The 24057-nt window shown below is 47.9% G+C and overlaps 1 protein-coding gene across 2 annotated transcripts in view; it reads left to right on the top strand.

Moving 5' to 3' along the window:
• The window catches only part of KIF6 (kinesin family member 6), a 253176-nt gene that overhangs the window by 137943 nt on the left and 91176 nt on the right, over nucleotides 1-24057 (top strand). For both annotated transcript variants that reach the window (XR_014471556.1, XM_083175408.1), the window contains exons 14-15: nucleotides 1118-1220; nucleotides 7392-7447. Coding sequence is in view for 1 of the 2 variants with exons in the window: in XM_083175408.1 (XP_083031534.1) it covers nucleotides 1118-1220; nucleotides 7392-7447 (159 nt within the window). In the remaining variant the exon portion in view is untranslated. The remainder of the gene's footprint in view (nucleotides 1-1117; nucleotides 1221-7391; nucleotides 7448-24057) is intronic.

The raw sequence follows: 24057 nt of genomic DNA on the forward strand, positions 1-24057 counted from the left end.
TACAGGCTGAGTTTGATAAATAACAGCAGCTGATTGGTTGGTGCATTATCTGTCTCTCCAAGCTTTGATACATATGCCCATGTTTCTTCTGTTTTACCCATCTGCCTTTGGATGTCAGAAGGATAATGTCTAATACAGAATGTTGTTATTATTAATAATAGGCCTTGCATTACATCCTAAATAGCAGCAGGGGATGGACGGTTATTGAAGCATTATCTAAATACCGGTTGACCTTTAGTGGTTGACTATGCAGTGGCAAATGCAGGATTTTTAGAGGGGGGGTTTTCAAATGTAATCCAAAATCTTCCACTGGAATAAGTACGGGAGTCTTTTTATACACTGGATACTGTATGGAATACAGTGTTGATTATTAACAGTACTGATGGTCTATAGCAGGGCTGGGCAACACCGGCCCTCCAGATGTTAATGAACTACACATCCCAGGATGCTTTGCATTAGTTTTGCTATGTGGCCATGCTGAAACTGATGCAAGGCATGCTGGGATGTGTAGTTCATCAACATCTGGAGGGCCGGTGTTGCCCAGCCCTGGTCTATAGTATAGGCTCATTCAAACATTTAAATAGGATAATAGGTCAGTAAAAGGTTAAACATAATAAATAAATAAATAAATACGCAAACATAATACGACCAGTACTGCAGTTTCTAAGCTCACAATCTCCCACTTCATGGTGAGGCTCCTGTCTCTTCCTCCTGGCAGCTACTCTCTGGTCCATTGCGATGTTTGAGGGCTCAGATCCACACATACAGTAAATGTGGTAGAAGAAGCTGTTACACTGGGCATGTGCAGCAGCTCTGCTCTGTCCCTTACACTGCATGATGCGGTGGTAGCTCTACTGATCATATTATGTACCAGTGCTATTGTTGTCATCATTGAAGGCACTTGCTAAGAGGAGGTTTTTTTTTCCGGACAACCAGAACCCCCCCCCCGCATTTGCCTATGCTTTGTACCTTCATATTGTGAACTCTATGACTCATAACCATCTATGATACTACCAACATATGGACTGGCAGGCCATGCTGGGACTTAAAGTTCCACAGCAGTTGGAGAACCAAGGTCATGTACATGCTAACTGATATGTACTGTGTCTGCCTGCAGGAGAACAGATGTCTCTGGGTCGCCAAGAAGCATTTGAAATTTTCAAACGGGATCATCCAGACAGGTTCAGCATTGAAGACAACAAAGCCGTTCTCAGGAAGAGGTACGTACCGTAACGTCGGCAGCAGGAGGAATGGGAACGCACCGAAAACTTAAATGCACATAGGGCCTAATTCATGCCGGATCGCAATGCAAATGTTTTCTATAGTGGGCAAAACCAGCTGCATCGCAAGTGGGGCAAATGTAACATGTGCAGAGAGACTGAGAGGTCTGCAGAGAGACAGAGGTCTGCAGAGAGACAGAGGTCTACAGAAAGACTGAGCGGTCTGCAGAGAGACTGAGCGGTCTGCAGAGAGACTGAGCGGTCTGCAGAGAGACTGAGCGGTCTGCAGAGAGACTGAGCGGTCTGCAGAGAGACAGAGGTCTGCAGAGAGACAGAGGTCTACAGAAAGACTGAGCGGTCTGCAGAGAGACTGAGCGGTCTGCAGAGAGACTGAGAGGTCTGCAGAGAGACTGAGAGGTCTGCAGAGAGACTGAGCGGTCTGCAGAGAGACTGAGCGGTCTGCAGAGAGACTGAGAGGTCTGCAGAGAGACTGAGAGGCCTGCAGAGAGACAGAGGTCTGCAGAGAGACTGAGAGGTCTGCAGAGAGACTGAGAGGCCTGCAGAGAGACTGAGAGGTCTGCAGAGAGACTGAGCGGTCTGCAGAGAGACTGAGAGGTCTGCAGAGAGACTGAGAGGTCTGCAGAGAGACTGAGAGGCCTGCAGAGAGACAGAGGTCTGCAGAGAGACTGAGAGGTCTGCAGAGAGACTGAGAGGTCTGCAGAGAGACTGAGGTCTGCAGAGAGACTGAGAGGTCTGCAGAGAGACTGAGAGGCCTGCAGAGAGACTGAGAGGCCTGCAGAGAGACTGAGGGGTCTGCAGAGAGACTGAGGGGTCTGCAGAGAGACAGAGGTCTGCAGAGAGACTGAGAGGTCTGCAGAGAGACTGAGAGGTCTGCAGAGAGACAGAGGTCTGCAGAGAGACTGAGCGGTCTGCAGAGAGACAGAGGTCTGCAGAGAGACAGACCGGTCTGCAGAAAGACTTAGAGGTCTGCAGAGAGACTGAGAGGCCTGCAGAGAAACAGAGGCCTGCAGAGAAACAGAGGCCTGCAGAGAGACAGAGGTCTGCAGAGAGACTGAGAGACCTGCAGAGAGACAGAGGGATCTGCAGAGAGACTGAGCGGTCTGCAGAGAGACTGAGCGGCCTGCACAGAGACTGAGAGGTCTGCAGAGAGACTGAGAGGTCTGTCTAGTGAACATGAAGACACGCAGCGATCACACACAGTAACAGCTATTGTTACAATCATTCAGTAAACTAATTCATCTTCATTTTATTGGTTACAAATTAATTCCTGCATCGGAAATCTAAAAATATTCGCTATAAAAAAGTATAAATACATCTGGCAGGATTCTGTGATGACTGATTTGCTTTATATGGTAATATCTGGGGTCTGTGTCCTACTACCAGCCGTATTCGTAGTCATTCGTGTACGGCTGTAAATTCGTATTTCAGAATTTACAAAGGCCGGAATACGGGTATTCATATTCTTTACACAGGCACATTTGGTAATACGAATGCATGCGCCATTGAATGAATAGGAATGTACTAACTGGCCGGATGTAGAATACGGCCAGTATTTGCTGAGAAAATACCAGTTTGGGGGGACCATGCTTTGGCCGGGGGAACTCTCTCTGAACATGCTACATCTGCCCCACCCACATGGTTTTGTCCATTTTGAGAACAAATTTGTAATGCGACTCTGAATAAGGGCCTATGAGCCTGGTGCTGGTTTTAGAAATCCTGGGGAACAACTTTGGCCCCTGAATTTCTAAAACCAGGACTGATTTTTTGACCCCGAGGGTTGTTTATAGCCGTATTTTTTTCCCCGACAGGGCAGCATTGCACGGATCTGACCATGCAATGCTTCAGCCCCGAATACAAATGAATATGATGGGCTACACCAGGCATGTCCAAACTATGGCCCTCCAGCTGTTGTGAAACTATAAATCCCATCATACCTTGCGACAGTTTTGCTATTAGGGAATGCTAAAACTATGTCAAGGCATGCTGGGATGTGTAGTTTCACAACAGCTGGAGGGCCATAGCTTGGACATGCCTGGGCTACACCATTGGAAAAATACAAATCCGGAAAATATGGCAGATTAGTAAATTTGCCTACTCCCATATATTTATATTGTTCCCTAAATTCGGCTGATGCAGGTCGTATCAATTCGTACCCGAGTCCTTAGTAAATGTCCCCCTTTATGTCTTACACAGTCTATAAGAGCTTTCTGATGCGCTGTCTTGTGATGCTATAATGTGATATTGCTGTGGGATTATAATACGGCGTCATTGGGTCCTTTCTCCATTTAACCGTATTAGAGGTGACCCAACAAGGGTATAAAAGGGGCAGACTAGATGGGCCAAATGGTTCTTATCTGCCGTCACATTCTATGTTTCTATGTTGTTTTATAATACTGTATACGCTGCGTCATTCAGGTCACCGTGAGCCCCAGATCTGCACGTGTGCAACGCCCAGAGTTTTCATGGGGACACGGCCACCTCCGCTCACCCTCTCTGGAGCGAAAGTCTGGGTGAGTGTGAAACTCGCCAAAGCCGTTCGCTCCCAGGGTCTGCACATACCCCCCACCATCGGAATGGGGCGGAATACGGCCCCGTCCGATGGTTATTGTGTCACCCCCTTTATTTCCTGCTATTCCCAGACTGATGAAAGTGTTAATGTCCAGCACACGTGACGGCAGGAGTACTGAGTTTGGCCATATAAGGGACGGCTATGGGCGGCAGCCATGCTTAGTCAGGACAGAAGCACACAGGAAATCCGCACTGCGGGGAAGGGACGGTGGCAATGTGACTCGGGCATCCACTGACTCATGACCTCACCTTGGCCGGAACGCTCTCTGAGGTTTCCTGTTACCAAGCAGAATGTAAATCCTATTTACCTTGGACCAGATGCGTCAGGATCAGCCCATACATAATGTAACATTCTGATTCAGCGTTCGGAGCAGATCCAACAGCAGGATGGAAAGTTGCACCTGGACGAACCCTGCTGCACTGCAGGTGGCAGATGCATTGTGTTTTATGGTCTTTTTTTTACAAGTGGCACATTCATTTTTACAGTGTGATCCAGAGGTTAAGTATGATTTCCCATCATTTACTTACATAAGGCTGCCAGTAGCATTCGTGTCCTGGGATTACTGCTCCTGTACCAGCCGGGACTGTGCTGCAGGTCTGCATAGAACGTGCTGGGTAACTGCAGATAAAACGTGCCGGGTAACTGCAGATAGAACGTGCTGGGTCACTGCAGATAGAACGTGCCGGGTAACTGCAGATAGAACGTGCCGGGTTACTGCAGATAGAACGTGCCGGGTAACTGCAGATAGAACGTGCTGGGTCACTGCAGATAGAACGTGCCGGGTAACTGCAGATAGAACGTGCCGGGTAACTGCAGATAGAACGGGCCAGGTAACTGCAGATAGAACGTGCCGGGTCACTGCAGCTAGAACGTGCCGGGTCACTGCAGATAGAACGTGCCGGGTAACTGCAGATAGAACGTGCCGGGTAACTGCAGATAGAACGTGCCGGGTAACTGCAGATAGAACGTGCCGGGTAACTGCAGATAGAACGTGCCGGGTTACTGCAGATAGAACGTGCCGGGTAACTGCAGATAGAACGTGCTGGGTCACTGCAGATAGAACGTGCCGGGTAACTGCAGATAGAACGTGCCGGGTAACTGCAGATAGAACGGGCCAGGTAACTGCAGATAGAACGTGCCGGGTCACTGCAGCTAGAACGTGCCGGGTAACTGCAGATAGAACGTGCCGGGTAACTGCAGATAGAACGTGCCGGGTAACTGCAGATAGAACGTGCCGGGTAACTGCAGATAGAACGTGCCGGGTAACTGCAGATAGAACGTGCCGGGTCACTGCAGCTAGAACGTGCCGGGTCACTGCAGCTAGCACGTGCCGGGTCACTGCAGCTAGAACGTGCCGGGTCACTGCAGATAGAACGTGCCGGGTAACTGCAGATAGAACGTGCCGGGTAACTGCAGATAAAACGTGCCGGGTAACTGCAGATAGAACGTGCCGGGTAACTGCAGATAAAACGTGCCGGGTAACTGCAGATAGAACGTGCCGGGTAACTGCAGATAGAACGTGCCGGGTCACTGCAGATAGAACGTGCCGGGTCACTGCAGATAGAACGTGCCGGGTCACTGCAGATAGAACGTGCCGGGTCACTGCAGATAGAACGTGCCGGGTCACTGCAGATAGAACGTGCCGGGTTACTGCAGATAGAACGTGCCGGGTCACTGCAGATAGAACGTGCCGGGTCACTGCAGATAGAACGTGCCGGGGAACTGCAGATAGAACGTGCCGGGGAACTGCAGATAGAACGTGCCGGGTCACTGCAGATAGAACGTGCCGGGTAACTGCAGATAGAACGTACTGGTCGGTATACAATCCCAGCCGCTATTTCCGAGAGGGGCTATAGCTCTCGCCGCCTATTCAATGCTCCGGTTTCTAAAAGCATTGAAGGCAGGTTTCGACAAAACAGATCCGACTTTAAAACAAGTCAAATTCACAGCCATTTTCCGACAATCCGCGGCCACTTTCGCTGACACGCCTACTTTGTGACACCTGACAGTCGGAGCATTGAATTCCGCCTGTCGTGATGGTTCGACGGTTGGAATCCTGGATCAGCTGTTGTTTTGGGGGAGTTTAAAGGAACAGAAGAATGTTTGCCAGGGGTATGGGTCACAGGATCGACACAATTAAGGTGGGCAGTCAAGAGGTCGACCACTATATAAAGTCGACATGAAAGAGGACACAGGTTTTTCCCTTTTTTTTGACACGTTTGTCGACTTAGGCACTGTATAAACGCACCACGTCCCCTCTCATGGCTTACTGCACTCGGCACAGTATCATTCCTTGTGTGTGTGTGAGGGGAAGGGGGTAGGTAGAAGGGTGAAGGGTGAGGGGTACAAATTTGGAGACATTACACTGTCACCGGGCCATTGGCAGCAAGAAGGGACGGGCGGTGGCAGCAATGGGACATGGAAACAGCGGCGGGTGGGCACTCTGCGATCTTCCCAGCTTACTGAGTCCACCAGGATCAGTCCCATACACCCAGTCACCATGGAAACGCACCATCTGTTACACCCCAGGTAATATTGGGGTTTATTCTAGTTCATTCTTTCTGACAAAATCCTTCTTAGATGGACAAAACCATGTGCACTGCGGGTGGGGCAGATGTAACTTGTGCAGAGAGAATTAGATTTGGGTGGGGTTTTTCTTCAAAGTGAGATCTATATTGCAGTGTAAAATCATGCAGTCAGTATTTTCCCTGCACAGAAACAAAAAAACTCACCCAAATCTAATTCTCTCTGCACATGTTACATCTGCCCCCCTGCAGTGCACATGGTTTTGTCCATCTAAGAAGGATTTTGTCAGAAAGAATGAACTAGAATAAGGCCCATTGTCTGGATGGACAGCAGAGAATTTGCAGGGTTGCCGGGATTTATTATCGGAATGTCATTAATGACTGGTGACCCTGGAGTCTGTCCGTCACCCGCACATCATGCCCTTGGGCCCAGATGTATGCAAGGTATTTGGTGCATTCTATTCCCTAGCTGGTGTTATTAGACCTCTCCTGGACAGTGTGTGTGTGTGTGTGTGTGTGTGTGTGTGTGTGTGGGGGGGGGGGGGGGTCTCATACGGACGGTGTCTGGTTTCGGCCTCCACAGCATCTCCGTAGGTAGTGAGTTATTCTAGTGACTGGTCACACAGAGAGCCATGGAGTTTATTGCCTGAGTTATTGTGGAATGATTCATGAGTCCCACTCACAGGCGTTTCCACCGCCCCCTCTGCTCTGGCGGAGTCCTGCTCACAGTTATACCACTAGAAGTTATGAGGCATCATTATAGGGGGGCTTACTGAGACCTGAGAGCTGCTGCGTTACTCCTGTACCCCGAGTGTCCCCAATAGCCGGAAATGAACCCCACACAGATCATTTATCATCTCAGCTATACAGTAGGCCCCCTAGCTGCTAACTAAGTGTACAGCGCATGTGAATGATAGATTACCATCGTGTTCTTAGTCTGGGGAGATTATTGTATCATTATTATGAGGCTGATCCTCCGTGAGTGATGTACAGTATAGGAGATCTCCATTCTCACTAACGCATGGAAGTTACTTACACTCATCTTCTTCTTGTTAGATTCGCTGAAGCCAAATCTCTGGGAGAAGAAGTGAATAATGTGCGGAGCAGAATCAGTGAGTACATTCCATGTGTGCTATGTGTGTGCTGCGTATGCTATGTGTGTGCTGCGTATGCTATGTGTGTGCTGCGTATGCTATGTGTGTGCTGCGTATGCTATGTGTGTGCTGCGTATGGCTACTGGGGTGCGGAGCATACACCCATCATGTAACACGTTATACAGCTGCTGGGGTGCGGAGCATGCGCCCATCATGTAACACGTTATACAGCCCCTGAGGTACTGGGTGCGGAGCATGCGCCCATCATGTGACACGTTATACAGCCCCTGAGGTACTGGGTGCGGAGCATGGGCCCATCATGTAACACGTTATACAGCCCCTGAGGTACTGGGTGCGGAGCATGGGCCCATCATGTAACACATTATACAGCCCCTGAGGTACTGGGTGCAGAGCATGCGCCCATCATGTAACACGTTATACAGCCCCTGAGGTACTGGGTGCGGAGCATGCGCCCATCATGTACCACGTTATACAGCCCCTGAGGTACTGGGTGCGGAGCATGCGCCCATCATGTAACACGTTATACAGCCCCTGAGGTACTGGGTGCGGAGCACGGGCCCATCATATAACACGTTATACAGCCCCTTAGGTACTGGGTGCGGAGCATGCGCCCATCATGTAACACGTTATACAGCCCCTGAGGTACTGGGTGCGGAGCATGCGCCCATCATGTAACACGTTATACAGCCCCTGAGGTACTGGGTGCGGAGCATGCGCCCATCATGTGACACGTTATACAGCCCCTGAGGTACTGGGTGCGGAGCATGCGCCCATCATGTGACACGTTATACAGCCCCTGAGGTACTGGGTGCGGAGCATGCGCCCATCATGTAACACGTTATACAGCCCCTGAGGTACTGGGTGCGGAGCATGAGCCCATCATGTAACACGTTATACAGCCCCTGAGGTACTGGGTGCGGAGCATGCGCCCATCATGTAACACGTTATACAGCCCCTGAGGTACTGGGTGCGGAGCATGCGCCCATCATGTAACACGTTATACAGCCCCTGAGGTACTGGGTGCGGAGCATGGGCCCATCATGTACCACGTTATACAGCCCCTGAGGTACTGGGTGCGGAGCATGCGCCCATCATGTAACACGTTATACAGCCCCTGAGGTACTGGGTGCGGAGCACGGGCCCATCATATAACACGTTATACAGCCCCTGAGGTACTGGGTGCGGAGCATGCGCCCATCATGTAACACGTTATACAGCCCCTGAGGTACTGGGTGCGGAGCATGCGCCCATCATGTAACACGTTATACAGCCCCTGAGGTACTGGGTGCGGAGTATGGGCCCATCATGTGACACGTTATACTGCCCCCGAGGTACTGGGTGCGGAGCATGCGTCCATCATGTAACACGTTATACAGCCCCCGAGGTACTGGGTGCGGAGCATGCGCCCATCATGTGACACATTATACTGCCCCTGAGGTACTGGGTGCGGAGCATGCGTCCATCATGTGACACGTTATACAGCCCCTGAGGTACTGGGTGCGGAGCATGGGCCGATCATGTAACATGTTATACAGCCCCTGAGGTACTGGGTGCGGAGCATAAGCCCATCATGTGACACATTATACAGCCCCTGAGCTACTGGGTGCGGAGCATGGGCCCATCATGTAACATGTTATACAGCCCCCAAGGTACTGGGTGCGGAGCATGGGCCCATCATGTGACACATTATACTGCCCCTGAGGTACTGGGTGCGGAGAATGCGCCCATCATGTAACACGTTATACAGCCCCTGAGATACTGGGTGCGGAGCATGCATCCATCATGTAACACGTTATACAGCCCCTGAGGTACTGGGTGCAGAGCATGGGCCCATCCTGTAACACGTTATACAGCCCCTGAGGTACTGGGTGCGGAGCATGCGTCCATCATGGTAACACGTTATACAGCCCCTGAGGTACTGGGTGCGGAGCATGGGCCCATCATGTAACATGTTATACAGCCCCCAAGGTACTGGGTGCGGAGCATGGGCCCATCATGTGACACATTATACTGCCCCTGAGGTACTGGGTGCGGCGCATGCGTCCATCATGTAACACGTTATACAGCCCCTGAGGTACTGGGTGCGGAGCATGGGCCCATCATGTAACATGTTATACAGCCCCCAAGGTACTGGGTGCAGAGCATGGGCCCATCATGTGACACATTATACTGCCCCTGAGGTACTGGGTGCGGAGCATGCGTCCATCATGTAACATGTTATACAGTTTCTGAGGTACTGGGTGCGGAGCATGGGCCCATAATGTAACACGTTATACAGCCCCTGAGGTACTGGGTGCGGAGCATGAGCCCATCATGTGACATGTTATACAGTTTCTGAGGTACTGGGTGCGGAGCATGGGCCCATAATGTAACATGTTATACAGCACCTGAGGTACTGGGTGCAGAGCATGGGCCCATCATGTGACACATTATACTGCCCCTGAGGTACTGGGTGCGGAGCATGCGTCCATCATGTAACATGTTATACAGTTTCTGAGGTACTGGGTGCGGAGCATGGGCCCATAATGTAACACGTTATACAGCCCCTGAGGTACTGGGTGCGGAGCATGGGCCCATCATGTGACATGTTATACAGTTTCTGAGGTACTGGGTGCGGAGCATGGGCCCATAATGTAACATTTTATACAGCACCTGAGGTACTGGGTGCGGAGCATGGGCCCATAATGTAACACGTTATACAGCCCCTGAGGTACTGGGTGCGGAGCATGGGCCCATCATGTAACACGTTATACAGCCCCTGAGGTACTGGGTGCGGAGCATGGGCCCATCATGTAACACGTTATACAGCCCCTGAGGTACTGGGTGCGGAGCATGGGCCCATCATGTGACAAATTATACAGTATTTTTATCATTATAACATTACCACGGTTCTTTCTATAGTTAAGACAAATATAAATAAATAATAATAAAAATAATACATAAGTATACCGCTGTGGTTTTGGCAATAAACATTGTGGTTTATACTGGTTTAGTATAAAGGTTTAGTGGTGTTGGGGTGAGATCTTAAATCGATCTCCGTTGGACAGTAGATCCGGTCATTACCCCACCGGCCTTTACAGATTCAGGTGAAGGAGGTGCTGTACTGGTAGAAAATGGAGAGACAACAAGATGACTGTTGCCGAATGAGTATCCGCTTGTACGAGAGCTCTTTCAGAGGTGCGGTGTGTTCTCTCCTGTTATTATCCCTGACATATTGTTGCTGTGACCTGCTCTGTGCACAATGCTGGATATAGAAATGAGGAAGACAATATCAATGGTTCTTTTTCCTATCTCACCCCCCCCCCCCCCCCCCCCTGTGACAATACATCCATATATAGAGTAATACATTCGGCGTACCACCCACCGCGCTGGCTGCGCAGCAGGAACCATAATGAGCTGATGTGTATCTGTGCTGTTGTTGTGTTGTACAGTAGGGAGCACAGCCAGATGAGTGTATGGGGATTGTTATTCCCTGTACTGTCTGTCTGATCCTCTCCAGATCTCACATGTTCAGCTACAATTCCTCTATGTACGGTGCGCGAGGCTTCTCCTGTGCCTGCCTTCCTGCTTGTACATTTATTAGCTGATTACTATAGTTTCATAGCTTTGGGGAGTGCAGTGTTCTGCTGGGAGTCCTGACTACAGGCTTGGTTGACCTGACTAAAGAAGTTGTGTGTAGTAGTACGTTTATTTATAAGGCGCCGCAAAGTGTCCGCAGCGCCGTACATAGCAAACAAAAAACAAATTACAAGGTAACGTACAGGGTGTGTTGAAAAATACAGTATGAATAGGGGTATAGCTGGTAGAACTAAAATCAGCATCAGTTCAGAAGTAGGTGTCAAAATTGGCGAGGAGACTGAAGATGAAGTAGAGGAAGGGAAGAACAGGGCAGGAGGACAGGTGAGGTAAAGAGGTAGGGTGAGTACGTGAGGAAGGAGGACCCTACTTATAAGAGTTAACATACTAAAAATAGGTGGGTGGACGAACGAAAAACAATAGGATAAGTAGGAACGGAGGGGAACGGAGGCAGGATAGGAGGATCAAAAGAGGTTAGGAGGAGGGATAGGCTAGTCGAAAAAAGTGGGTTTTGAGGGAGCGCTTGAAGGAGGTAAGGGAATCAGAAAGCCTGATGGGTGGCGGGAGGTTGTTCCAGTGCAGGGGGGCAGCGCGAGAGAAGTCTTGGACACGGGAGTGGGAGGAGGTGATTAGGTGAGAGGTCAGTCGGCGGTCAGCGATGGAGCGAAGAGGATGGGAGGGAGTGTGGATAGAGATCATTGAAGAGAGGTAAGGAGCGGTGGAGGAGGAGAGAGCCTTGTAGGTGGTGGTGAGGAGTTTAAAGAGAACTCGGAAAGGAATGGTGAGCCAGTGAAGAGATAGACAGAGGGGGGAGGCAGAGGTAGAGCGGTGGGAGAGGAAGATGAGCCTAGCAGCAGCGTTAAGAATGGATTGGAGAGGTGCGAGGCGGGTGAGAGGTAGCCCAGAGAGAAGGATGTTGCAGTAGTCAAGGCGGGAGATGACAAGAGAATGAATAAGAATTTTGGTCGCGTCAGTGGAGAGGAATGGTCTGATGTGTGAGATGTTGCGTAGTTGAAAGCGGCAAGACTGTGAGAGAGCACGAATGTGGGGGGTGAAAGAGAGGGAGGAGTCAATGATGACACCGAGGCAGCGCGTTTGGTCGGTGGAGGTGATCTCGGTTTCACCAATGCTGATGGAGATAGTGGGAGAAGAGGGGATGTTCGGGGGATGGAAGATTAGAAGTTCAGTTTTAGCCATGTTTAGTTTCAGGAAGCGTTGGGTCATCCAGGTTGAGATGGCCGTGAGGCATTCGGAGACCTTGGACAGGAGTGATGGGGATAGGTCGGGGGAGGAGAGATAGATTAGGGTTTCATCAGCATAAAGGTGGTAATGAAAACCATAGGAGCTGATGAGGGTACCCAGAGAGGTGGTGTAGAGGGAGAAGAGGAGAGGGCCAAGGACTGACCCTTGGGGAACACCGACTGGCTGCGGGGTAGTAGGAGAGGAGGAGCTCGGAGTGGAGACGGAGAAGGAGCGATCGGAGAGGTATGAGGTGAACCAGGAGAAGACCGTGCCAGTGATGCCAAAGGAGCGGAGGGTGTTGAGCAGGAGAGGGTGGTCAACAGTGTCAAAGGCAGCCGACAGATTAAGCTGGATGAGGATAGAGAAGAGGCCTTTGGATTTAGCCGTGTAGACCCCATGTGTCATATTCAGTTAGCAGCTAATTACCATGGTGGCCCTATCCATGTCTGCTAGAACAATGCTAAATTGGGGATTCGCATACATGAAAAAACCCAATGAATCTGCAGTATATGCAAGACAAGTTTGTTACTGGTCTGTATTCCCCTATTTTAGGTATGGGGGGGGGAAGTCTTATTGAATAGCCTTTCCACGTGCCCGAGGTAATTACGCAACAATTGATTATGCCGCCATGTTTCCACCCAAGCACCACCTCTAGTTATTACTATTTATCACTAGGTACTAAGCTGCTGAGCCTGACGTACGTCAATCTATAGCACAGGCTCTAAGACTTGGTCGTCAGGGTCCCTAACAGTTCATGGTTTTAAGGTCTCCTCATAGACTCAAAATTTTAATAATTCGCTCTATCTGTGGATCTTTCAGTATATGTTGTTATAAGTATTATTATTATTATTATTAATTTATGTGGCGCCACAAGGGTTCCGCAGCGCCTAACAATTACATAGATGAGCAAAAGAACAAAACAAGAAAATATTGTTTTACAGTACAAGTTTACATTAGGACAAGTACATGGTAAATAAAAGACAAATTGCAGCAGCGGACAGTGGCAGAGATATATTCTTAGAAAAGCACATGAGGAGAGAGGGCTCTGCTTGTTAGAGCTTACATTCTAAGGGGAAGGGGCAGACAGACTGGGGTGACACAGCTGGGAAAGAAGCAAACATAGGGTTAGAATAAGAAATGGTTAGATTTAATGATGAAATGGGTCTTCAGAGCCCGTTTAAAGTTTTGTAGTGAGGCGGAGAGTCTGATAGGGAGGGGTAGAAAATTCCAGAGATCCGGAGCACAACGGCCAATGCCCTGGAGGCGGGAACGGGAGGAAGTAACCAGTTTGCAGGAGAGGCGGTGTGCATTTGTGGAGCAGAGAGGGCAGGAGTGTAAAGAGAGACAAGGTCAGATATGTAGATGGGAGAGGAATGGCTGATGGCTTTGTAGGTGAGCGGAAGGAGCTTGAATTGTATTCTGAAGGGAAAGGGGAACCAGTGCAGGGCTTGTAAGAGAGGGGAGGTGGACATAGTACGTTTGGAGAGGAAGATGTCCATGAGTAACAAAGGCACCTGTGCTCCTGCTAAGTGACCTGGAAAACGAACTGTTGGGTGTCCTGAGGACCTAGTTTGAGAACCTCAAGGACTTTTTCTAGCAGTAACCATGATCCGGACAAATTAGTGTTGGTGGATGAGAAAGGAGTTAAGAGCATGTCCAAGTGCAGAGCCAGTTGTGCCTGTTGGAAGGGGCCATGTTGGAGAGTCTGCAGCCTTGTTCATTACATTACAGTATGTTGGAGAGTCTGCAGCTTTGTGCATTACATTACAGTATGTTGGAGAGTCTGCAGTCTTGTGCATTACATTACAGTACTGTATGTTGGAGACTCTGAAGCCTTGTGCATTACATTACAGTATGTTGGAGAGTCTGCAGCCTTGTGCATTACATTACAGTACTGTATGTTGGAGAGTCTGCAGCCTTGTGCATTACATTACAGTATGTTGGAGAGTCTGCAGCCTTGTGCATTACATTACAGTACTGTATGTTGGAGAGTCTGCAGCCTTGTGCATTACATTACATAGTGTTCATTCTAGCACCCGCCATCTTTGAAAACCCATGTACAGTAGTTCCCCTTCCCTGCCTGGGGTGTCGCTGTCTGCTGTGGTGTTTCTAGTACAGGTCTGGTTTGCATATCAGTTTGCATACAGACCACACTGTGCTAGAAGCACTACAGCAGACAGCGACACCCCAGGCAGGGAAGGGGAACTACATGGGATTTCAAAGATGGCGGGTGCTAGAATGAACACTATTACAGTATGTTGGAGAGTCTGCAGAGTTGTGCATTACATTACAGTATGTTGGAGAGGCTGCAGCCTTGTGCATTACATTACAGTATGTTGGAGAGACTGCAGCCTTATGCATTACATTACAGTATGTTGGAGAGGCTGCAGCCTTGTGCATTACATTACAGTATGTTGGAGAGGCTGCAGCCTTGTGCATTACATTACAGTATGTTGGAGAGTCTGCAGCCTTGTGCATTACATTACAGTATGTTGGAGAGTCTGCAACCTTGTGCATTACATTACAGTATGTTGGAGAGTCTGCAGCCTTGTGCATTACATTACAGTATGTTGGAGAGGCTGCAGCCTTGTGCATTACATTACAGTACTGTATGTTGGAGAGTCTGCAGCCTTGTGCATTCCATTACAGTATGTTGGAGAGTCTGCAGCCTTGTGCATTACATTACAGTACTGTATGTTGGAGAGTCTGCAGCCTTGTGCATTACATTACAGTATGTTGGAGAGTCTGCAGCCTTGTGCATTACATTACAGTATGTTGGAGAGTCTGCAGCCTTGTGCATTACATTACAGTATGTTGGAGAGTCTGCAGCCTTGTGCATTACATTACAGTATGTTGGAGAGTCTGCAGCCTTGTGCATTACATTACAGTATGTTGGAGAATCTGCAGCCTTGTGCATTACATTACAGTATGTTGGAGAATCTGCAGCCTTGTGCATTACATTACAGTATGTTGGAGAGTCTGCAGCCTTGTGCATTACATTACAGTATGTTGGAGAGTCTGCAGCCTTGTGCATTACATTACAGTATGTTGGAGAGTCTGCAGCCTTGTGCATTACATTACAGTATGTTGGAGAGTCTGCAGCCTTGTGCATTACATTACAGTATGTTGGAGAGTCTGCAGCCTTGTGCATTACATTACAGTATGTTGGAGAGTCTGCAGCCTTGTGCATTACATTACAGTATGTTGGAGAGTCTGCAGCCTTGTGCATTACATTACAGTACTGTATGTTGGAGAGTCTGCAGCCTTGTGCATTACATTACAGTACTGTATGTTGGAGAGTCTGCAGCCTTGTGCATTACATTACAGTATAAACACTGAAACATTTCAACTCTGAGTTGGACTAGTCTCTGATTACGGACATGATGGTTGACTTTTGCATAGTGCATGTCCATCCTTTACTAGGTCCTATGGACTTTGGGCATAATTCAGACCTGATTGCTGCGCTCCAACTATTTGCAGCCCTGCGATCAGTCGCCTTTTCGGCCATCCCTACGTACAGAACTGAATCGGCCCCTTTGTTGGATCTGTCTTTCCACGTCAGTGTTGTGGGTCTGGCATAGCTTGCCTATAACTTTGTACCATTCTAAGTCATCTGTACAGAAGGAGGAAGCCTGACTTTCACAGATCTCTTACACCCAGCATGGGGCTCGTGCAGGTGCCAATACTAATGATGGCGGTTGTAGTGACTGCCATAATATCAATGGGCGGTACTGGTTTCTGCTTACAGACACACAAATCCCCACCTAAGGCCTATGGAATCTGACGTTAGCGTAGGCTAGTAAATGAGGCCTTCTTGGCTGCCTGCAACTCGACGACAATGAATCAGCCCCGCTGGAGCTTATAAATATGCGTGCGCGTGTGTGTGGGTGTGCGCGCGCATGCCTTCCAATATGTACTCTTCATGTGCACGTTGGCATCCGTCTGTATACACCGCAAGCAAATGAGTTTACCAACCGTTCCTTGTAACCTCTGACCCCAAAGTGATTGTCAGTGGTTATATAGCCCCGTCCATTCACCCATTCTGATTAGATCTGGATAATTCATTAAAGAGTGTTCTCTTATTCTGATTGTTCTATAACAGATTGCAGTATACCATGTACAATAGCTATCCAGTGACTGTGTACAATATACTGTCCCTCCTTATATGATCATTTCACCCGTTTATGTAACGGTGGTTCCTCTCTTCCTTGCAATGGTTGTCACAAACACTGATCCCTATATATTATACTAATCCCTACGCTAAATGTGCTTCATGATATCACTCCCATGCGTCTCCTGTATATACGTTCGGATTTAGCCCAGATTTAGCTTTTCAGAGGAAAATTAATCAAGGAGCTGATTTTGCTACTTTCATGACAGCAATGATTATTGTGCTAAAGCTGGGAGTTCTTGTCTTTGATGAAAGAAGAATGTGCTATTGTGCAGCCAGCTGGCCCCGGCGTACATTACTCAACACATGCTAATGCCAGCGATTGTTCAGCGATGTTGTGTACTCAATTACGTCTCAATAAATTAGACGCGTTGTACCTAGACAAAGATGCGCCTTCGCTTTCTGATCCCCTCATCTATCTTTCTCTGTACGGTCGTATTCCTTTGTTAGAAGTCTAGGTAATCGCCTATTTACATAGACTTCTAGCTATGGGGGTCTCTTGTTCCACAAGCGGTGACAGATCTACATCCAGGCGAGTCGAGTTTCCAAGTGGACCCGAGAGTCACATTAATGCTGCAGATGTGGTGGCTAAACACTCGGCTAATCCGCAGGATTACGTCCTAGGATTCACGAGACGCAGAATAGAAGGTGGAGTTTTGTCTATTGATGCTAGAAAATAGGAATGAATGCAATGGCAGAAATATACGCGGCTGTCATTGGTGGACAGACCAGACCCTCAAAGTCTCCCTGAAATATGGCTGTATAGATAATGCAGTAAGGACCGGCCATCGTGGAACTTTAGGCTAAGAGACGTCAGAATCTATAGTGGTTTAATACATTTGTAAGGTTGCACAGGGAAACTTTCCTTCCGAGGGAGAAGCCCTGGGACCGATTCACACGATGATGCACGTCGGTTGGCCGCAATCCGTGCGCTGAAATAATTAATGATATCTGGGCACAGAGTCGCACACACCTACATTGCTGCATTTTCCACTTGTGCATGCAGCAGTCATAACTATTAGCAGGCATCTGCACCTGCATTGTTCTTGGTGCAACAGATCCATTGGAAGTCAGGCAGACCCCGGTGTACCCCATTGAATAGCCGGCAATTCTGCCTATAGGACCTCAGGACTGCGATCCTACCTACAGTACATACTTCCATTGATGTCTAGTTACCGCCTATTCCAGCAGCTATTGGAGATGCAGCTGAGATACTGTATGCACAAGTCTGAATCGCCTGTAGTTACCGGTGGTTGTGTAGGTTTGGTTACAGAACGTGTGCAATATACTGTATTGTATGTATCTCTGCATGTATCTCTGTATGTATCTCTGCATCAGCCGCTTTGTGTTTCCTATGGGGGGGGGGGGGGGGGATGGCTGTACAGAGAGCAGTAACCATAAGAAATGTGGAAAATCTACAGTAATGTGTAGGGTTCCGCCACAGATGCTGACTGGAGTTACCAGAATTTCCATTGTGGGTATGTGGATGGGGTTGGGTATATCTTTATGATGATGAAGTCAGCATTACTCATGTTGACACAGTCGGCATGCGGCATGGTCTTCTGGGTCCGGAAGTCAGGTGATGGTGGTTTCCGTCTGTGATAGAGAAGTTCTGGTGGTAACAGTAACCCACCCGCCAGTGTTATACCCTAACTTCCTCCTCCTGCAGCCTAACCCTAACTGTACCCCTAGTGCAAACCCAACGGCCCCACAACTTAAACCTAAATCTCCCCCAGTACCTAACACTCTGTTTCTCTATTGTCTAACCCTCCTACCCCCTAACTGTACTTCCCCCACAGTACCTAACCCTTCCTGTCCCCCTAGTACCTAACCCTCCCACAGCATTGCCCTAAATACCCCCTAGTACCTAACACTTCCACAACCTAACCCTCCCTGTCCCCCCAGTACCTAACCCTCCTACACCCTAACTGTACTCCTCCCACAGTACCTAACCCTCCCACAGCCTCATCCTCTATTTCCCCCTAGTGCCTAAACCCCTACAACCTAACTGTACTCCTCCCACAGTACCTAACCCTCCCACAGCCTCATCCTCTATTTCCCCCTAGTGCCTAAACCCCTACAACCTAACTGTACTCCTCCCACAGTACCTAACCCTCCCACAGCCTCATCCTCTATCTCCCCCTAGTACCTAACCCTCCTACACCCTAACTGTACTCCTCCCATAGTACCTAACCCTCCCTCTCCCCCACCGTACCTAACCCTCCTACATCCTAACTGTACTCATCCCACAGTACCTAACCCTCCCTGTCCCCACACAGTACCTAACCCTCCCTGTCCCCACACAGTACCTAACCCTCCCACAGCCTTGCCCTAAATATCTCATAGTACCTAAGATTCCCACAACCTAACCCTAACTGTTACCCTAGTACCTAACCCTCCTACAACCTAACTGTAATCCTCCTTCAGTACCTAACCCTCCTATACCCTAACTGTACTCCTCCCACAGTACCTAACCCTCCCACTGCCTCATCCTCTATCTCCCCCTAGTACCTAACCCTCCCACAGCCTAGCCCTAAATCTTCCCATAGTACCTAACACTTCCTTCCCCTAACCCTAACTTTTCCTCTCGTGCCTATCCCTCCCACAACCTAACCCTAACTACCCGCCAGTACCTAACCCTCTTAATACTTCCTCTCCCCCTAGTTAGTAACTAGCCCTCCCATAGCCTAACCCTAAATCTCCCCTAGTATATAGCCTTTATCCTCCCCTCTAACAGCCTAACCCTAACTCTACCACTAGTACTTAACTCTCGCACGACCTAACCCATGGATCTCCCCCTAGTGCCTAACCCTTCTCTCCCTGCATAATGTCAACATTTTGCATGTTAAAATTATCAACATGTCAACATTCTGTAGAATTTGACTCGAGTGGTTTTTTTTTGTGCCGATTTCCGACCAATCGACCGAAAAATCGGCTGATTTTCTCTGATAATTGGCCCATATCGGTCGCATACACTCTCTGCGGATCTTTTGCTAAATCTTCTGATTTTGCATGAAAGATCAGAAGATTTTATCAAAAGATCCATAGGAACGCACACGGGATCTTAAGATAAATCTTTGGCAAAGATGTGCGCTTGCCTGAAATCTGTTGTCCAGGACGGACAAAAGATTTCAAGGCTAATTTATGCGCACATCTTACGATCGCAGATCTTTCTAGTGTGTGGGCACCTTTAGTTCTCCATGCAGAATCTCCTCACTCCTTTGTTGTGCCAGCTCCTCTTACATGTAATAAATTGTGCAGTTTGTGCTGCTGAATCTATACGCTTCTGTGACCATGTTTGTTTTGGCATGAAACCTGATTTCTATGGAACTCTGGGACTACTTTGCTTATGTCCAGTTGCTGCTCATGGAAGACACACCCAAGGAGCAATCCTCCTTATAGACTTCAGACATGAATATGGAAAGACTTGCACTTGTATTGACGAAGACTAAGCCATTGGTGTTTTGCTAAGCTGCACACCCGAACATCCTGGAGATCAGGCGATCAGTAGCACCTACAGTGTTTTCTGTGATCCAGTCCACCAGGCCCAATGCACACAACGCTTAAGGTGCCCACACACTAGAACGATTTTTGGGCCGATTGGCCGATTTTCGATAAATCGGCCGATATATCGGCCGATATTTACCGATAATCGGTCAAAAATCGGTCGAAAATCGGCCGATGCTCGCTCCCGTGGATCTTTTGCTAAATCTTCTGATCTTACGTGCTGCTCAAAAGATAAGAAGATTTAACAAAAGATCCATAGGAACGCACACGGGATCTTAAGAAAAATCTTTGGTAAAGATGTGCGCTTGCCTGAAATCTTTTGTCCAGATCGGACAAAAGATTTGAAGGCTAATTTATGCGCACATCTTAAGATCGCAGATCTTTCTAGTGTGTGGGCACCTTTACACCAAGCAGATATCCAGCATTTCTTCTGATGATTCAGTGTCCAGTCTCATCCCTGTCCGGTATTTGTAGTAATATAAATCAGATGTCTTTACCAATGAGTTCTCCTTAGCCATATCCCTATCTCTCCTCTAATTGCCGAATAATAAAATAGCAACGCTGGGAAAATCAACAGGACGTTTGGAGCAGGAAAACATCCAGTTCTCAACATTCTTTTCTCAGTTGAAGTTGCGGTGATTTATTTAGTGCGAATTCAGTCCAGAAGGTTTAAGTGTGTTGCTGTGCCTGAGACGGACGTTCTGCAGCGGGGCTCGGTGGAACCCATGTGTAGTTATCATGCGATGGGTGGTACCAGGCTGGCCACATAGGATATGAGCGCAGTTTTCTCATAAAGTAGTAATGCAAAAATGTAACCTTTCTATGCCAGATCTAAATTTCCGGCCCGTCTTCCCTGCCATGATAGAGATCTGGGAATTATTACTGTAGAATTATTAAAACGTTCTACATGATTAAACATACTGTAGAGGAAGGGGCTGTGGGCTTCAGTTGCACAATGACCCGAGAATTTACCACCATCTCCTGTGCAGGAGCAGGACCCTAAGGCGAAGCATGTCAATCATTCTGTTTGGGGGCGGGAATGGGCAACGATGCCCACCATTCCCAAGAAAGGGGGTGTTTTGGGACTGATTTCACTGAGGCCAGTGTCTTCGGCTTCCAGTGTAGATTTACTGGCCTCCACTGTGGATCTGAGATGGCCTTACAGAGTAGACTTTAGGCTCACATCGATGGCTGATGCTGTGACTGGTGATCATCATGGTGATCCAATGCTGTTCCCCCATATAGAAAATACAACAGAGTAAAACCACCTGTAACTGCATGAAATGCTCACATAAAAGCTTACTTTCGCATACGGGGAATCCTCACATCAGGGTTTCTTTGGTTTTCTTTGAACCGTAATAATGAAGAGGCTCAAGTAATAAAAAATTCTGAATTTAATGATAAAAGTATAAAATATACAACATTTTTTACAAGGGGCTATGGACCACAGATGGAATTTCTACAACTGGAATCTCTACAATGCGTTTCAACACAAAAGTGTCTTTCTCAAGGATCACCTTGAAAAATACACTTTTGTGTTGAAACGCGTTGGTGTAATTTTATTGGCTTTTATTGGATCCACTATTACTACTACATGGGACCTATTGGTGAGCACATAACCCGGGTTTTTGTTTTGTGAAATACACCTCTCCTAGTAAGGTCTCCTGTTGTAGAGATTCCATCTGTGGTCCATAGCCACTTGTACATTTGTTTGTATATTTTATACTTTTATCATTAAATTAATCATTTTTTATTACTTGGGCCTCTTCATTATTACGGTTCAAAGAAAACCAAAGAAACCTTGATGTGAGTATTCCCCGTATGCAATCATGTGAGCATCATAAACACTCCTGGCTTCTTTAAAAGATACCTTTACATGTGTCACCAGCACCCGCTTTAAGTAAGCTTGATGTAAGCCTTTACTATATGGATAAAGCAGCGAAGGTGAAACCGTAGAAGCGAGAAAACACCTACCCATATACTATAGGGGACCCTTCCCTACCTCTATGGACATTTATTGAACTGTTTATTACTGACCTACTACACTATAAGTTTTTTGTGTATTTTTTGTCATTTCATATACGAGGAAAAAAATGCTTTCTCCTATGTAAAAAAGCCAGCCAATATCAAATACGGATAACTGCTCGTATATATGAAATTTAATTTTGTTAACATAGTCGGCGCAGTTTCAGGTGGTTTTACTCTGTTGTATTTTCTGTATCTCTTTGAATGTGATTGACGACACATTCAGTATTCTCACCATAATTGCAGCCTACGGCGCAGTGATATCTGTCATTTGTTTACACTGTGCCCTCATATCTCCGATGCCAGCAGTTGGTGTATTCTGTTTTTGGACGCCTCCGGTGGCATTAGAATATTTTTGCATCGCTGCTGCTGCCAATTCTGACCCAGGCCCTATAACCATATATTCATAAGGAGCCGCCATCATACAGGAGGTACGCCACCGCTGTCCAGATTTTTCCATTTTCTCTTAAATACAGTTCAGATTACTGTAGGTTCTATATTGCTAAAATAAATCCCAAGAATTTAGGGACATCTCTATTTATTGCATGGGGAAATTGCATTTATTTGGTTAAAAAACTACTTATTATAATTTCCAGATTCATTGCAATATGGAAGAGTGAAACTTGCCCCTTTAAAACTATAGGATGAGGCCTGAGGACCATTAGATCCACATTTAGGTTCCTTATCCAGAATTAACAGTATATGCCCCTAAAAAGGCATGGGTGCGGTATAATAGGCCAACAAAAGAAAAAGAAAGACACTTCTTAGGATGACCCTAAATGGTCAACATTCACAAGGTCGACATGGGGGGGAAATGTCGACACGTGAAAACGCCCATATGAGGTTTTTTTTTGTCAATCTGTAGTGTGGCAGGGACAGCATACTTGCACATGAGTGTAATGTGGAATATCCAGTCCAGGATTTAGAACAGCAGCAGGGATAAGGAGATCCAACCCGGGTTTTCCTAGGATGTATTGGGAATCACTGGCTGATTAGCAGCACCTGGTGCTTCCTGTTATATGTGTGTTCAAGACAGAGGTTTGGTGTTCTTAATGGCAGTTGGTGCCTGGGCAATCCAGGGATTACGGTAGGGATTCTATGGAAGTACCCTTATTGTGAGAACTGCCATGCTGCAAATTAAGAAATGCCAATCTGTTATCGTGTATACCTGCTGAGAATAAAGAACAACCGGTGTATGTGATTCGTTGTGACATGTAAAATAAGTTTTAGCACATGAAACCCCAATCAGTGTACCCAGGGCCGTCTTAACAGCAGTGTGGGCCCCTGGACAAAGCAATGCACTGGGGCCCTTACCCATTCTCCCCTCCTAGGGGTGGGAGGTGCTATCAGCAGCAGCTGTGATGTCCCATGGGTGGCAGGGGGTGCTCTATCTTCCATTCAACATGTAGGACCTGGAGCAGTAACTTCTGCTAATTACTCCTTTACTGCACAGGTGGTGGGATGGTGAACACTAACGTGTGGAAGGGGGCACTGAGCTGAATGAAGGGTTCCTTGTAAATGACGTCCAGGGAGGTAGGGGGTGTTTTATACGCAGGGAAGGGTTTGCATAATGGAGTGGGCATAATATTCGTCATTTTCCGGTGGAAGGGCAGCTTGTTTGACTGGAGATATCGCCATTATCTGGATATAGATTTCTTAGCCTTCAATAGTATAAAAACCATAGAGTCCCAACTTTGAGGAGGTGCTGGGAACTTGGGGATCAGAGATCAGGAGCCAGAGCAATCCATTGACAAAAATATAAAACTGTACACAGACGTTTGGAGCTGGAGCAGGGACCGGCTGCTGGAAGGCTGATATCTCTGGTTCTGGGCATGATAGAGACAAGCCGCTAGTGTCAACAGAAAGGGGAGAGTCACAGATTTTGGAATATACTATATAGCATACCTCCCAACTGTCACGATTTCCGCGGGAACGTCCCAATATTCGGGGACGTTCCCGCGTCCCGCCCGGGGCCGCCATTGTCCCGCGGTGGGGGGACAGTTGGGAGCCCCCCCAGCTTGCCGAGAATAGACGCTGTGCGCATGCGCACAGCATCTATTCAGCGCCGCCGAGCGGCGAAAACGGG

This window comes from Crinia signifera, chromosome 3, assembly GCF_055691185.1.
Source record: "Crinia signifera chromosome 3, ASM5569118v1, whole genome shotgun sequence".
In the NCBI taxonomy this organism is placed as follows: Eukaryota; Metazoa; Chordata; class Amphibia; order Anura; family Myobatrachidae; genus Crinia; species Crinia signifera.